This window comes from Ictidomys tridecemlineatus, chromosome 9, assembly GCF_052094955.1.
Source record: "Ictidomys tridecemlineatus isolate mIctTri1 chromosome 9, mIctTri1.hap1, whole genome shotgun sequence".
NCBI lineage: Eukaryota > Metazoa > Chordata > Mammalia > Rodentia > Sciuridae > Ictidomys > Ictidomys tridecemlineatus.
In genome coordinates, this window is record NC_135485.1 from 19,633,267 (window position 1) to 19,650,420 (window position 17,154).

Consider the following 17,154-nt stretch of genomic DNA (forward strand, 5'->3'; position numbering starts at 1 on the left):
AAACATTTCTGACAAGTAGTTCTTATCCTCTGTTTGAACCCTTCAGTATTGGGTAATGTGTGCCTTAGCAGGAGGACCATTTCATTTCTGGATAATATGACTTGTTTAAATTTACTCCTTATAAACCAAGGTTATTTTTATGTTTTTTCTACTATTGTATCCTCACCTCTCCCCAAAGTCTTCCATTTCCAAACTAAGCAGCCTCCTTTTCTGCTACTATTTTCTCAAGTGACAGGACTATAGACAGTTCACCAAATAGCCTTACTCTGGGTATGCCAAATACTTTTATGAGTATCATATATAGCATTTGATATCATTTCAAAAAAAATAAAACTTTAAAAGAAGGGAGCTCAGTATAAGAAAGTACTTTCTAATAACTAGAACTTTCCAAAAGTAGAAAGAGCTCTTAAACTGTCACCTGACAAATCAAGAGGTTTTGTAACTTGAAAAAAATATTGAATTAGAAAGCCTTCGAGGCCTCTTTCAATTTAAAATCTCTCATCCTATGCCTTATCACCTTCTAGCAGCCTAAAGGAAAAAAGAAATAGATGTCTGTGGAATACTGTATTTTCTATAAACCAGGCACTATGCTATGAGCTAAATACATTAATGAAAAACATACTGATGAATAGGTGGAAAAGTAATCTGCACTATTTCATTCATCTACTTTACCTGAGTATCTTTTTAAAAATCAACAGGAAAGAATTCTAGAACATCTAGAAATGAAACTGGATAAATCTGAATTCCCCTCTCATGGAATTCAGGTAAAAAGCCACAGGGGTAGATAATTTCATATGGAAGTATACAAATTCGTTTTTTTTATATTTATTTTTTTTTTTAGTTGTAGTTGAACACAATACCCTTGTTTTATTTATTTATTTATTTATTTTTATGTGGTGCTGAGGATCAAACCCTGGGCCTCACCACACACTAGGCAAGCGCTCTACCACTGAGCCACAACCCCAGCCCCAAATTCATTTTATTTCATACATTTTTAGTATGAGTATTTTGGGACCACCTTTTTGGATAAAGTGAGTTATTGGTATTTAAGAATATCTTAATAAATATCTCTGGCTTAAATTGCAAATTAGAGCCTTTTAAAGAACAATTTAAAGCAATGGTATCCATGTTCATAATAGTATAATTAATGAGAATAGTTTAAAAGATAAGACATGAATATTACAGTGTCCACATTTTGTACAAAGCATGATTTTGATCAGAAATATCCAGAAGTTTGTTTCTCCTTGGCAAACAAACCTGTTCTGCAGAAGGACTGGGCAGATTAAACATGAAGCAAACAGAAAGGAACTTCTGTGATGTGACACAAGATAAATAAAAGTTATGAGCACATAAGCATTGTGGATGCTGAGGTCAGTTAGTAAACTGCTTTCTTCCCCTTCTCTTATCTGCTCTTGGCAAAACAACTTCCCACCATGTAAAGGTCTTTTCTGATATGGTAGAAAATTTGCATGTCCTGTCAAGCTTTCAGCAACTCAGTTCAGTTATACACAGACAAGGCAGTAATGATCATGTTCCTAGTTCCTCCTATGAGTCCAGATATTAGGAAGCTACATAACTGGCCCATAGAAAATGGTTTCTTTTGATATGCTTATAAACATGGAGCTCCATGACTTTCAAATACTTTTCTTTTTTTCAGTTAAAGAAAAATTCTTTGTCCCAAATCTCTTGTTACACATTGAATAGTTGCAGATGATTTGAATTTAAATTTTGTTTTACTACTATGCTTTTTTTCTTGAGAATTTTCCTCTAACTGGTTCTAATGTTTTTTGCCAGATTTTCCAAAATCTCTTGTTCCCTAAAAAAGTGCCTGAGCTTCCCAATCATTGGTTGCACCCCACCCTGCTTTGGGAAATTAAGAAGCCTCCCTCCTGATAGCCACTCCTCAAGCACAAAACACCTGCTGCCATGGCCAGGACACCATGGTGTCATCCTGCATGCCATCTCTGTGGAACCATTCTGAGGGGCAGAAGAACACATCCTGCATAGGAAAGCATATGGATTTTTATGTCAGGGATGAGTGACTACTGCTTTCCTCAGTCTCATTAGTGGCACCATGCAGTGGTTAGGTGCATAGATGCAGAGCCAGAGAAGACTGTTGGCTCTGCTGTTTTCTACCTGAGTGACTCTAAACATTCCCCCAGCTCACTGTGCCTCAGTTTCTACATTAGGAAAATTGAGCTAATAGTATTTAATTTATAGAATTGGTATAAGAATTAACTACTATTATTTTCATAGTAAAATGTATTTTTAAAAATTCACGTTTGCATGAATAATATAATATACCTAGAACCAGGTTCCAAATAATTCTTAATACCTATCACAACTAGTCTCCTAAATTTCAATGAATTGATGAGTAGAGAAAGCACTACTACCACTGGTGATGGGAGAAATAAAGGGAAGAAATCAAGCACGGTCTCCCGGCAATTCCATCTCCTTATCTGGATCACCTACCTCTTATTTTACATGGGTTCTTCTATTGTTCATGATTCATTCTCACATATAGTTTTATGGTAATTTATTTATTAATAAGTGTTTAATTTTAGCATGACTTTTACCTTATGCGGATTTTTAAAAATATTTTTTTAGTTGTAGTTAGACACAATACCTTTATTTTACTTATTTATTTTTATGTGGTACTGAGGGTCAAACCTAGCGCCTCACACGTGCTAGGCAAGTGCTCTACCGCTGAGCCACAACCCCAGCTCTTATGTAGATTTTGATTGGAAATAATATCTGTATTTTCTATGTAATGTATATTATTGAAGTTCAAATTGTTCTATAATCTACTTTTCAAAATTTCATCTTCCTTTTCCTTTAGCCAACATTAATGTGTCAAGATCAATCCCAGAGCAGTCCTCCCACAGAAATATCCATTTGTAACATGAAGAGACCAATGCTGAGTATATAAAATATAAATATAATCAAATATTATAAAAGCATTTTTTCAGAAAAAAGTTGTATTTCCATCAGGAAACTTCCTGGGTACATATAAAATGCAATCTGATATACTTACAAATTTGGCTTTCATTGACTTTCCCGAAGCTCCCCAAGGCATTAATAAGAAACACCTGTGTCAAAATAAACCTTTATTTTATAGGACAGTCCTTAGAGCTTCATGCCATGTAAAAACTGTTATAATTTAATTGTAGGTATGAAAGAAACATTGTATAAAATGACTATTTTAGGACCACTGAATTTTCCTTTTCGCTGAACTGGCATACAGTTTGTCTAGCCTTCAGTCATGGATCTCTACGGTAGACAGTTTCTTTTTATCACAAGACCTTAACTCAAAATGCAGGGGTGCAGCTGTGTCAAGCACTGGTCCTGAGCTTTCTGAGTGTCTTGTGGGCATAGCAGGAACTTTGCCAGCTGTTGAGTAGGCCTGCAGTTGAAATAGTGTGCATTCTTTTCCAGTCCTGGCAGCTGCCGTGTTTGCTTTCCGAGCAGTGAACCTGATGGAGGTGACATCACTGGCTGCAGCTGAAGTAAGGATAAGTTTCACTCAGATGGGATGGAAATAGTTCCTGAGAGATTGCCAGGCTCAGTCACTTTAGTATCTGATGCATAGGACACACTTGTAGCCCATTTTTTAACTCTGGTAAAACCTCTAAGTTCTGAGCTAATATTAAGTGTTCATATTTCCCTAAATCCCTTGAAAACAACCTTCTTACGAAGGGACCATATATGAGTTTATTATAGAAAACCATTATTACCATTATAGCAAGCAGAAACGTAGTAATTTTAATAGAAACTATTGAAGCTGTGTTATGTTTTCCTATTATTGTTTACATTCATATGTTATAGAATAGAGAAAAGCCAGTTGAGAGTGTTAAAGAGTGTGTGTGTGGATGATAATAATAAAGACATATCAGCTTTTTTGGTTATTTTTATTGTGAGTTAGTTATTTAAAGCTGATTTATTTTCAATGGTACAATTTACACCTGAAATATAGTTCAATTAATAGGGCTTACCATATTATTCTATTAGTTACCACTAATAGAAATGTAAATTTTATCCTTAAAATAGCTGCCAATATGCTTTATTTAAAGGGAAAAGGATGTTTACGTGTCTTGCAACTGAATAAATATTAATTCCATCTCAAAATGATTTCCTGAAGTCAGTTACTCCTTAGACTATAATAACGGGTCTAGGATTCATAATGTACGTTTATTTATAGAAGCAAGTTGAAATGTTAGACCTCTTATAAACTCTTGCTACCTTGTATATTTGAAGAAGGCTCAGCCTGTGAAGGTCTAGGTTATTTTCTACTGCACATTTTAGCTTTGTGCACATGTACTAACATTAATGCATTCAGAAAAGAGGGGAGTTGTAGCTTTCATACAGAGATTTAAGATAAATCATGCCAAAACTACATTGTAATAGTGTTTCTATTGTATCTTATTTCCTAGACTTCACTTTGCAATTAATAATTCTTTTTGTTTTTCTATTTCAGGCAGTCCTTGCTGACCTTTCTACTTTAAAAGTTATGCCACTTCTTCAAATTTTCCTGTTTGCTACTGTCACCTGATTTCTTCAAGGTCATTGACAAGACATCTAGTTTTTCATTAGAAACTAATCATGAACTATGCAAACTCTGCATAAAACCAAAATTAAATTTTGCATATAAGCCAATAAAGATCATGTTCCCTCCTGTTAAAGCTAAGTCATTTTTCACTTTTTGAAACAATAATTCTGCACACCAAATATTGCATTGCATGCTGCTGATTTTCAAGAGAGAAGCAATAAACATAACTTCTGCTACATTGAGCTTACTATATCTATAATCCTGACTTGTTAAAGGCATGTAAGAATATATGCAATAAGAACTAAAAATGCTGTAATAAACTTCAAGAGGTCATGTAGCTTCTTGGACAATTCTTTTATGTCAGTGTATAAACTTATCCCTAGATAATGTATTATAAATGTTTGTAAATGTCTTAAGTTGCTCTTCCCCCAGAGCCAGGGGTAGAATATGATGTGAGAAGGCCTGAAAAAGGTACACTTTTGATATTAGTAACTTTTCACTCACTAAGGATTTTCTGCTCTCTCCATTTTATTTCTCCCTTAAGCATCTTTACTGGGAAAGGTTTAATACTATTTTCTCCATCTAGTAATATTTTATTCTTCACTCGCTGAAAGTCAGAACATTATAGAGATTTCCCTCTGCACTTCTCAATCTTCCATCTCTTGTTTAGAAGCTGAGGCCTGTTGTCAGGTTCTTTTCTTCTAGAAGAACACAAAGAGGGCATCCTAAGGAATGAAGAGAAAGAAGAACCAAAACCACATCCATTGCTGCTGGAGCTTGAGTTAACAAGATCCACTTCTAGGCCAAGCAGCTGAGGTAGACACTCAACCCAGAACTGAAGCCATGATGCAAGGCATTGTGTTGTATTTTGGTCTTCATTATAAGTCTAGGGCCTCATTTTATATTACTTTCTAAAGAACCACCTTTTCAGTAATATGGAATAATAGTATGTGAAAAAAAATCCAAAACCCATTGTCTTCTGACTATAGGTTCAAAGTCAAGAGGCTGATCACTTTAGTAAAACTGTAAATCAATAGATAAGATTCTTATTGACTAGGATTTTATTAAGCTTAATCCAGATGTATTTCATGAATATTTTATTTTGACAGTATATATTAGGAAATGTTTGAAAATTAGCACAAAACTTTAAAGATGATGAAGTTTAGTATAACTAGTTTATTGATTTGAAAATCTATTTATGTAGTTATATTCATCAGGTATTTGTTGACTTTCTAAGTAGTAAATATTGTGATTGATTTTTTTCCCATGAAGACTATCACTCCTGATTCTTAATAAATTCTATTTTACTGCTTTTGAAGGTGACACATTTATAACATGCTTTGCCATTGAACATGTACAAATGCACATACATGGAGAGGATAAGTATACATCTATGACTGTTATCACTCACCTCCCTCATTCTAAAAAGATGACAAGAATATTGGGAAGAAAGTGTGGTTTAAATTATCACTGTCAAATGTGTACAGATACTACTATATTTGGCTTTCTTCTTTAGAATATTCATAAGCTTTTTTAAAAGAGATGATTTTGTAGTCTAATACAGAATATTGTGGATTTGGCCCTAGCTGAAGTCTCTGTTAACTGCAATTTAGGGATGGGAGGGAAATGGACAGTAGAAAATTATTGTATCTGCTCTGTTTAGCTTACAAGATTATATAAGAGCAAATAAAAATATATATTTGAAAGTGATTTTTAAACTGCAAAGCACCAAGCAAATATAAGATATGGTTGATAACTAATTTCATATGTGACATTTTAAAGTCAAATGGCACAGATAATATATGAAGATTGCCCAATTACTTTAGCATTTGTATTATTTTTTTTCTTGAAAATTTGAGACTATGTCTCTAAGAAAATAAGTGGACTATGACAGAGCAGATTCTTTCATTTGGTACATGTGGCTCTAGCAGTAATTCTGAATCTCAATCCCAAAACCAAACCTGGTAAGCAGCCATATGTTTTATTGCTATCGCAGACCTCTCTGGTATGCCCTGCTCTTTGCTACTTTTTGGAATACTGGAAGGGGAAATAAGGCTCTTCCTATCTCTATCTCTAACAGCACTTCCTCACACTACCTCGCTTATCTTCCTTCCATTTGCATTCTCCCATGTCACCTCCTGTCTGCCACTAACACTGACTTCACATCTGCACTGCCAGTGATCCCAGTATCTGAGTGAGCAGTGGTAATTATTCTATCAATGGCCATTGGCACTGATGAAGAAATAGCCTGGGCAAATTATGTTTGGCTCTGCTAGATTTCAGTTGACCCACTAATGTTATATGCTGTGACCTAATATTTGGAAGAGCTTATTTAATAATCTTTTTATCTGAATGTGTGGTAATCCAGTGTTCTGCATAATTGAAATTTCCAGCTTGTCTTAACTGCATAGCACCCTGTTACACTCAGCATGCACTCTCCTATTTTCCAAAGAAACTAGAAACCATTAGGCTTGAGCCTCCTCAGCCTTCAACTTCAAAAGTTAACTTTGTTCCCCATGCTTAATTTCTTCCTTCTTGTCTCAAAAAGTGTCTAATCTATTCCTATAGTTCTGTAAATGCAGATTTGATTGGGTCATTTCTATTCCTAAAAAAATTCACCAACTTCTCATTGCTTAAAGGGTAAGTCCAGATTCTGTAGCATCACAGGAATAATTCTTCACAGCTGGATCTTCCCATTTCTATGCTCCCACACTGATCCATTATCCTAAACTTTAGCATCACCAGATTGCATGCTGATCCTAGACCAGCTGCAGCTATTCATTTTGTCTCTGCCAGAGGGATCCTCTCCATTTTTTAAGGTGCCCCTCAAAAACTTTCTTCTGTTGTAAAGATACCCTGGAGCTTATAAATTAGCATTACTCCCCTCTCTTTGTTCTCCGTAAAATTGTTTATCTGTTCATATGGTGCTTATAATATTAAGGGGTTTTTTTTTCTGATTGTCACTTTATTCCCAAGGAAATTTTTGTTGACTCATCTTATATGTAGAAGTTACAAGAAATTTGTCCATGTGAGTTTGTATCCTCTCACGTGATCCAAAATTGTTTGGATGTTTTTCTTGAAACATAATTCCCCTTCCATATCTATAGACTCCCTTCTTCCACAAAGTCTCTAATTTTTATTTGGAGTTCTGCCCCCTCCCCCATGTGCTTCAGGTGAGGCTACTCCCAACCTCAGGATCCATGGATTGGCCAAGGAATTACCTTTTGCCATTCCCCTGGCCATAGGGATTGCCCCAGGATCCAGGCTGTCTGCAAGGAGTGAAAGCCAATGAAACACCATTAGAAGACTTGGTTTAAATTTTCAGGGAACTTTCACTGTGAAAAAGGATGCAGAGTCTGAGCTTTTGCAACCTAGGAATGGAGAATGAAAAGCTCTTCTTTGTCTTTGCAGGCTTCCCATGGGCCATTTTGTTACATGAGCCATAGGATTTTCCTTGCAACAGAAGGATCCTAACTGCTGACAGTTACTTCCCTTTTAGGTGATCAGCTTTTTAAATATGGGTACCATTAGGTACAGAACCCCTGCCTACACACTGCTCAAACTAGAGTAGTATTTTGTTACCTTCTTTCAATCAAGATGCAACCATGACCTTACAAGGACCTTAGGAGGTCTACATTTTAGACCTACTAAGCTACTTGAAGTACCTAACAGGGTATATATTTTGCCTTTGGTCATTTGCTCACAGCTCCCTCTGCTTAGAATGCCTTCTCTTCTCTCTATCTAACTGTAACTTGTACCTCAAAACCCAACACAGGGAAGACTACTCCTCTCATGAACCCTCCTCCAACCCTTAATATACATATGTTATATCATGATCGTATGTTAGCTCATCTTTCTTTTCTGCTACTCTGAGATGCCTTGTCTAGTAGAAAATGTTTTGGTTTTTTTAGCTTTAAGTCTCTAGAATCTAACATAATGGCTTGCCCCATAGTAGACTTAATAAGCGATTATTAAATGAACAAGTGAAGTCATCTAATTTAATTCACTTACTTTACTGATAAGGAACTTTCTGTGTTCAAATAATAACTTACCTGTCCAGTGTTACCCAACTATTTTGTCTACCACGTTGATTTGAGACATTGCCTATGGAAGTTCAAAAAAGAATTATTTTGAGGGAAAAAACTGCAAATGCTTCACTTAATTTTTTTTCATTTAAGTCAACTTTATTATGGTATAATTATATACAATAAAATTATATGTTTTAAAATAAAACTCATTTTAAATGTGCAGTTCCTTAGGTTTTGACAAATATATGTACCCATACCACCACTGTCACAATCAAGGTACAGAATATTTTTATCATCCAAAACAGTTCTTTTTGTGCCCCTTCCCACTTATACACACATTCACTCCAAATACTCAGTGATCTACTTCCAGCTCTAAAGATTAGATTTCCCTTTTCTAGAGTTTCAGCATGTGTACTCTTCTGTGTCTGTTTTAAGATTTATTCATGTTATTATGTAATCAATAGTTCATTCCTTTTTATTATTGAATACAAGTCTTCATAAGGATATATATCTTTATTTCTCTGGGGCAAATGTGTACTAGTATAATTTCTATATAATATACAAGCACATGTTTGACTTTCTAAAAAGCCCTCAAATTTTTTCTGAAATGGCTCTACCATTTTACATTTCTACCAGCAATCTCTAAAAGTTCCAGTTATTCCATATCCTTACCAACACTGGTATTAACATGTTAGTAATTCTAATAATTAGTTTTAACTTTTTCTCTAGTTACTAATGAGGTTGATCATCTTTTCATGCTTATTTTCCATTTATATGTACAATATTCTTTTGTCAAGAGTACAAAATCACCTTTAATCGATTGTCTTATTATTAAATTGTAAGAATTCTTTACTTAGGCTACATTGTGTTTTTTGAAAATCTTCTCCAAGCTTATAATTATCTCATAATTTTAATTATTCTTTTAAAGAGCTAAAGTTTTTATTTTGTTGAGGCTTAATTTATTTTTATTATTTATATTTTTGGCATTCTATGAAATCTCATCATAACTCCAGGTCACAAAAATTTTTTTCCGATATTTTCTTCTAGGAACTTTATGGATTTAAGTTTACAATCCATTTTTTAAGTTAATTTTTGTATATGGTGCAAGTAGAGGACTGAGCTCATGTTTTTACATATGCATATATACACCATTTGCTCAAAAGACTATCTTTTCCTTTTACATCTGCACTTTGTTCAAAACCGATTTGCATGTATGTGTAGGCTGGTTTCTGAACTTTCTGTTTTGTTTCATGGGTTTATGCCTGTTTTTATTCCAATGCCACACAGTCTTGATTTTTATAGCCATATAGCAAGTTTTAAATTGGGTAGGGTAAGACCTCTAACTATTTGCCTGTGTCAAAACTAATTTGGCTATTCTAGATTCATTACATTTCTAAATAACTTTTAGGATCATTTTTCAATTTGTACCAAAATGAGAAGGGGGGAAAAAAGGCCTGCTGGGATTTTTATTGAGAGAGCATTGGTTATATAAATCAGTTTGGGGACAATTGATATCATAACAATATTGAGACTTCCAATTCATAAATGGCATACCACTCTCTTTAGGTCTTGTATGATTTTACACAGCAGTATGTTGTGGTATTAGTATACAGTGCATAAATCCTGTTAAATGTATCTCTAATTATTTCATATTTTGATGTTATTGTAAATGGTATTTTTAATTTCTCTTTCCAATGGTTTTTTGTTAATATATAGACATACCAATGAATTTTTATATTGACCTTGTATCCTGAGACCTTGCTCAATTACTACTGCTACTGCCCTTTTTGCGGCTTCCCCAAGATTTTCTACATATATAACATCTATAAATAAAGATAGTTTTGCTTCTTTCTTTCAAATCTCTATGCCTTTTATTTTATTTTGCTTCTCTTACTAACTAGAACCTACAATACAGAAGTGTTGCAGCTCACCTAATTTTAAATGAAATGTACATCTTTCCTGAACAAATGTAACAAATATTTTAAAATATGTATAAATATAGATGTTGCCAATTTAGATATAAACATCAAGGAAAGTGAGATTCAGAAGGAAGGTCAGGAGAGACATTGACATACAATGAGATAAGCCTGGGGAAGTGTTATGTTGCTGATCATCCCAATGACTTCTTAAAATCATTCTTTTAAACAGTAGGTTTCAGGTATTGTCAATGTGCTTGTCACGAAAATAAGAAAATCGTTTTTTAATTACTTCAACTGTTATTTATCCTTAAAACTTTTCTCATAAATATGTGGTATGCATATATTTATTCAAATATTAAATGCTTGCTTTTAGCAAGATACTGTGCTGGACATTCAGTACATATGTACATTTTTGTGATTGCTTTTTCAGTAATAAGTGTGGTAAGAGATAGTACTTCCTAAGTAAAGAGAATCATCATATTTTTCTCCAAGTAATGGTTCCCTGCTTCCTATGGTAGGAAAAAAAAAAATCTTCTTCCCAGCGATGTTTATATCCTAATCCCTGAAACCTGTGAATATGTTACCTTACATGACAAAAGGGACTTGCTGATGTTCTTAAGAATTTTGAGATGGAGAGATGATCCTGGATTGTCAGATGGCCCAATGTTATGACAGGGGAGGTTGCTTATATGTGAAAAAGAGAGGAAGAGAATGTAAATCAGGGAACTGAAGGTGCTATTTGAAAATGGAGGAAAGAACTTATGAGCTGAGAAATACAGGCAACCTGTAGATGCTGGAAAAGGCAAGGAAATGGATTCTCCTCTAGAGAGTCCAGAAGTAATTCAGCCCTGCTGAACTTTGATTTTAGGACTTTTGACTTCCAGAAGCATAAAATAATAAAACAGTGTTGTTTTTAAGTCCCAGAGTGTGTGGAAACGTGTTACAGCAACAAGAGGAAATGAATCCACCTCCTCTCAGATAAATTTAGTTTACCAGATTAACTATAATATATGACAGTAATAAGTTCACATTGTTTTAATTTTTTTTTATAAAATAGGTGACTCTACATGTCTAATTTCTCTGGGTTTTATAATGATCAAAAGAGGCAAATATGTAAAAGGTTTTTGTGTGTGTGGTGCTGGAGATTAGAACCCAGGGCCTTGTGAATACAAGGCAAGCACTCTACCAACTGAGCTATACCCCCAGCCATGTAAAGGTATTTTGACAACTACTTTCTACTGTTCTGTTGCTGATACAAAAAAGACCACAGAACATTGGGCAAATACAAGGAAGGAAGAGTGATATTTGGGAAAATTTTATCATCAAGCTCTAATGTTTCCTTCCAGGTGGAGGCCTCTCACTGGTGTAATGCTCCTGATATATAGCTGGCTCCAAACCCCTCCTCCCTTGGAGATGAATGAATTAGATTATTGGCAGGTTGGGATACTAGAATGAGCATGTAAAGCCAACTTCCTCTCTTCTCTTTCTTGGGATCCAGAGAACATATGTTCTGCACTACCCCTCTATTGCCTAAGTATTACAAAGTCTTGATCCCATGGTATGGGATTGAGGTGGGGAGAGGGAAAGGGTATAGATGTTTAGTGCTGCCTATAACTAAGTGAATATGTATAAGAGTTAGTTTTAAAAAGTCAGTCTTTGCTGTGAAATGAAGTCACATTTTCTGGAATTAACTTTTCATTTGATCATTATAAAACCCAGAGAAATCATCTTCTTCTGCTATGAACAGTCTAAGTTTTAATTTTCTCTCTCAGGTATTGCAGAACTCAGGTCATGAAAAGCATGCTGTTTATTGGACTCCCAATCTCACTGAACAGGACAAGGAAGTTGAGGATTGCAAAGAAGCAATCATAATGATGGGTCATGTAATATAAACTAGAAAAGAGAAGTAAAAGGTGGGAACAAATGGTGATTCCTATAAATAAACCAGAATGATGGATTCAAGGTCAAAGCAAGAAAGTAAAAAAGCACTTTTAAAGGAATGGTCCTTTTCAAGGCAAGTAATTTAAAAGGTTCATATTTGTAGATGTTTGCATTTGAAATTTTGGAGGTTGTATCATTTCTGTTGATGCCAAGATGTAAGGCATGATGAATAACTGGAGTAGGAAAAAACACTATTGAAAATATGAGAAAGTTAAAACACCAAGAGTCCATGGTGTGAGATGAATCATACACATTGAAGTCACTAAAAAGAATCACAGAAGGAGGGATAAAGAAGAAAATTGAGTTATAAACTAGCTTTCCTGAGAATAAGAAGAAAAGACCCAGAGACTACTAGTAGATGATAGCAGGATGGAGGGGGCAGAGTGATATAACCAGATGGTGTGAGCCTCCACAGAGCAGAAGGGGTTTGCAAGAGGGAAGGGAGAATAACACTCTCCTTGGCATTAAGGAGTAAGGATGGTGCTGAAGCACTTTGGACAAGAGACAGAAAACTTCCTTTTAAAAGGGATACAGAGAAACTGTCCCCAGAATATATAGCCTTTTAGTTAAGTAAGAAGGTAAACAGAACCTTCAGAAAAGAGGTTACAAAACATAGTTTATTGAACTCACATTGAGAATTGGGAATTCCAAGAGGTAGATGGTAATGGTTTGCTTGGAAGGTAATCCAGGTCTGAGAGGTAAGGGTGGGGAGTTAGATCAGATGAAAGGAAGAAAGTTCAAGTAATTATGTCTAGGGAACTTGGAATCTGATAGAAATGGTGATAAACAGAGATGTACACATGGGCCAGTCTTCTCAGAAGTATCTGAGTAATAACCTCCACTGCTTGGTCCAGATCATTTCTCCATGTGGTAGGGCAGCTGCCTCCTCAGGAAAACTAGCATAGTCTACTATTGTCAGCTGCTTCTTTAGACACTCACTATGGTTGTCTCTGCTCTAGCACTATGCTAGTTTGGTAACTCACCTATTTATTGCTTATCAGTGAATTTAGTTCTTCTCTCTCCCTCTTTTGGCTTCTGTTTATTCATTGTTTCTACTTGTTCAGGACATGGAGAGAGACTATTTTAATTGCTCAGACAAAAGGAACTCTTTTATAAATGGTTGTGAAATAGCACAAATTATCTCTAATATGCATCTTAAATTTGCACCCATAACATTTATAGTATTCCACCAAAGACTTGGGTAATGAACTAACCCAAGAAGGGATGGAGGAAGAGAGGTAAAGGAGAGAAAGGGGATTTGGAAAAGGACATATACTTTTTGTGTTGATGGGTTTCTTTCCCTAGAGTAGGAGAAAAGTGGATAAATGAGTATTTTATGTGTGAGAGCCTAAAGAAAAAGGAAAGAAATGAAAGCATGTTTGAAAAGAAAGAAAATATGGGACTCCCTCTTTAAGAGTCATCCCCAAATTTGTCAGAGGTCTGGATAATGCCAGACTGGAGGTCAAGTGCAGAAATGGTCCAAGGGGGCCACTATGTGAGGGACAAGAAACTACTCTCTTAGGCAAAAGGCCAACCCAACACTTTAGGCCTAAGACAAGTCAGTGGCCTTAGCCAGAGAATGGGAGCAACACTCCTGACATTCCAGACTCCTATTACCAATATGAATATTCAACCACTATAAAGGACACTTCTCAGTATTATCTTCAGTTCTCTAAGAAACCACCAGACACCTATTCCATGTGAGGGAGGTAGTTGAAAGAGAAGGGGAGTGTTTCTATACCTGTACTTTGTAAAGAACCATACATATTAGCAACCCTGTACTGGAGACTAAGAAATTAGTCACCACTATTGCAAACAATTTTTTTAATTTGTTTATTTTAATTAGGTATATATGACAGCAAAATGCATTTCGATTTATTATACACAATTGCAGCACAATTTTTCATTTCTCTGGCTGTACACAATGTAGCATCATACCCTATGTGCAGTCTTGCATGTATCTAGGGTAATGATATCCATCTCATTCCACCATCTTTCCTACCCTCATGCACCCTCTCTACCCTCCCTATCCTTTCCCCTATCAAAGTTCCTCCATTTTTCCCATGCCCCCCCATACCCGTTTTGGATCAGCATCCACTTATCAGAGAGAACATTCAGCCTTTGTATTTTGGGATTGGCTTACTTCACTTAGCATGATATTCTCCAGCTCCATTCATTTACCTGAAAATGCCATGATTTTATTCTCTTTTAATGCTAAATAATATTCCATTGTGTATATATACCATATCCATTCATCTATTGAAGGGCATCTAGTTTGCTTCCACAGTTTAGCTATTGTAAATTGAGCTGCTATAAACATTGATGTGGTTACATCTATGTAGTATGCTGATTTTAAGTTCTTTGGGTATAGACTGAGGAATGGGATAGCTGGGTCAAATGTTGATTTCATTCCACATTTTCTAAGGATTCTCCATATTGCTTTGCAGATTGGTTGCACCAATTTGCAGTCCTACCAGCAATGTATGAATGTGCCTTTTTCCCCACATCCTCGCCAACATTTATTTTTGTCTGTATTCTTGATAACTGCTATTCTGACTGGCATGAGATAAAATCTTAGTTTTGATTTGCATTGCTCTAGTTGCTAGAGATGTTGAACATTTTTAATATATTTATTGATAAAATGTATATCTTTATCTGAGAAGTGTCTGTTCAGAACCTCCCCACATTTTTTTTATTACACTCTTCCAGAAGTGGACTTGAATCTCAACTCCACCTGTGCTAGCTATGTGACCTAAGCTTTGTAAGGTTTAATTTCTTCATCTATAAAATGCAAAATCAATGCTAAATGGGCTGGTTACTGTGAAGATTAAGAGATAATGAATAGGAAACATTTAACACTAGATTCTTTAATTATCAAGGAGAAAAATTATTCTTATCCTGAAAGATGTATACAATTAATAGATATATAGTCATGTAAAAAATAGTGAGTTCAGAACACTAGGACTCATCAGAAGTGCTCTGTCATTTTAGGGTTTTATGATCAATAAGTTTGGGAACGTTTGATGTTATGTTTTTCTCATGGAAATTTATACTACACACTAGTCCATTAGACTCTAAGGATTCCTATAGTAAAACAACCTGATTAATTGCCTAACCCAAAGTTCCTTAATATTGCATAGACATAAACTAAGAACATGTTATGGATTTAGTCTTTCTCAAAATACAATTTGGGAAGATTTCTACTTCTAAGATAGGTATCATGGACAGAAAGTGTCCCCCTAAAAGTCTGAATCCCTAACTCCCAATGATATTAGAAGGTATAGTCTTTGAAGGCTACTTGAGTTTAGAAGAGGTCATAAAAGTGGAGCTCCCATGCTAGAATTAGTGTCTTTATAAGAAGAGGAAGAGATTGCAGCTCTCTCCACAAATGTTCATAAAGAAGAAGTCATATGATCACTCAGTGAGATGGTAGCCACCTACAAACTAAGAGAAAAGGCCTCTGAATTAATCCATTACTGAAACCCGAGTCTTATACTTTCCAGTCTTGAGAAATGTTAAAATTAAATTTCTGTTATTTAAGTCACCCAATCTATGGTACTTTGTTGTAGTAGACCAAATGGACTAAGATAGTGGAGTAACCAGAATCAGATCTAATATTCACCTGAAACAAACAAAAAAATCCAGACCATATAAAACAACAGTCCTCAAAACATGGGAAATCAAGCCCTGAGAACAGTGAGCCTAAAAATTGCCCCAGCTTACTGTCCATAGAAACTTTCTATTATGAAAGTTAGAAAGGAAGAAACTGGTGATCTCCTTGAGTTGAAGAGATGGGATTAGGAATCCAAGGAGATACAAGCAACAAGAATTTAGAGAGTATGAGAAAAGAGAGTGATGTGCAGAAAAGGAAAATTATGAATCTACTAAAGATTTCCTTCAATTATTCCACTGGGAACTCTTTTCATACCATGCACATAAGGAAACAACCCAAAGATGAAAAAGAACTATTTAAATGGTTTAGAGGAAACAATCTCTTAAGCTCATACAGAGCCAGGAATAGCGCCTGTTATCACCAACCAGAATAGAAAACTTCATAATTCATTGGGCATTAGGTAGAATACTCAGAAAAGTTTTGCCATTTCAGTGGGAATTATTAATCCTAGACTAAATGCTGTTCTGGTCCTTCTTTGGAAAGCTTAAAAGTAATATCCAATAAGGATTAAATGATTTTCCAGTAACTTAACCCCTCCTAGAACTATTTATAAGAATGCAAATACATCCAGAATTCAACAAGGTAAAATTTATCATATCTGATATAACAAAAAATTACCAGACATGTAAAAACAAAATCAATAAATTAAATCCAATTGAAAATAACACAAAATACAGAGTATGTTTTTATGAATATGTTCTATATGTACAAGAAATGGTCTTATTAAGTGGAATCATGGAAGATTTTTTAAAGTTTCACATCATCTAGAGAAAAACAATGCAATGTCTGAGATAAAAAGTAATTGAATGTTTTAATAGCAGGTAAGACATTTCAAAAGAAAAAAGACTAGTGACTCATGAAGACATTGCAATAGAAACTATCCAAAATGAAACAGAAAAAGACAGGAAAAATATAAAAAGATAACTAGTGAGTTATATGTGAACTTTAAACAACCTAATATACTTGTTATTGAAATCTCCAAAAAGAGATTCAATAAAGAGGGGGAAGAATATCTGAAAAAATTAAAATAATAGTTTTCTAAATTTG

At 34.9% G+C, this 17,154-nt stretch overlaps 1 protein-coding gene across 3 annotated transcripts in view; it reads left to right on the top strand.

The window, feature by feature from the left end:
- Tbc1d19 (TBC1 domain family member 19) overlaps window positions 1-10,433 on the top strand; it is a 141,658-nt gene extending 131,225 nt beyond the window's left edge. For all 3 annotated transcript variants that reach the window (XM_005318905.5, XM_040292566.2, XM_040292567.2), the window contains 2 exons: window positions 3,436-3,506; window positions 4,475-10,433. In XM_005318905.5, the coding sequence (XP_005318962.1) occupies window positions 3,436-3,506; window positions 4,475-4,549 (146 nt within the window). In that variant the 3' untranslated portion in view covers window positions 4,550-10,433. The remainder of the gene's footprint in view (window positions 1-3,435; window positions 3,507-4,474) is intronic.
- The last annotated feature ends 6,721 nt before the right edge of the window (window positions 10,434-17,154 follow it).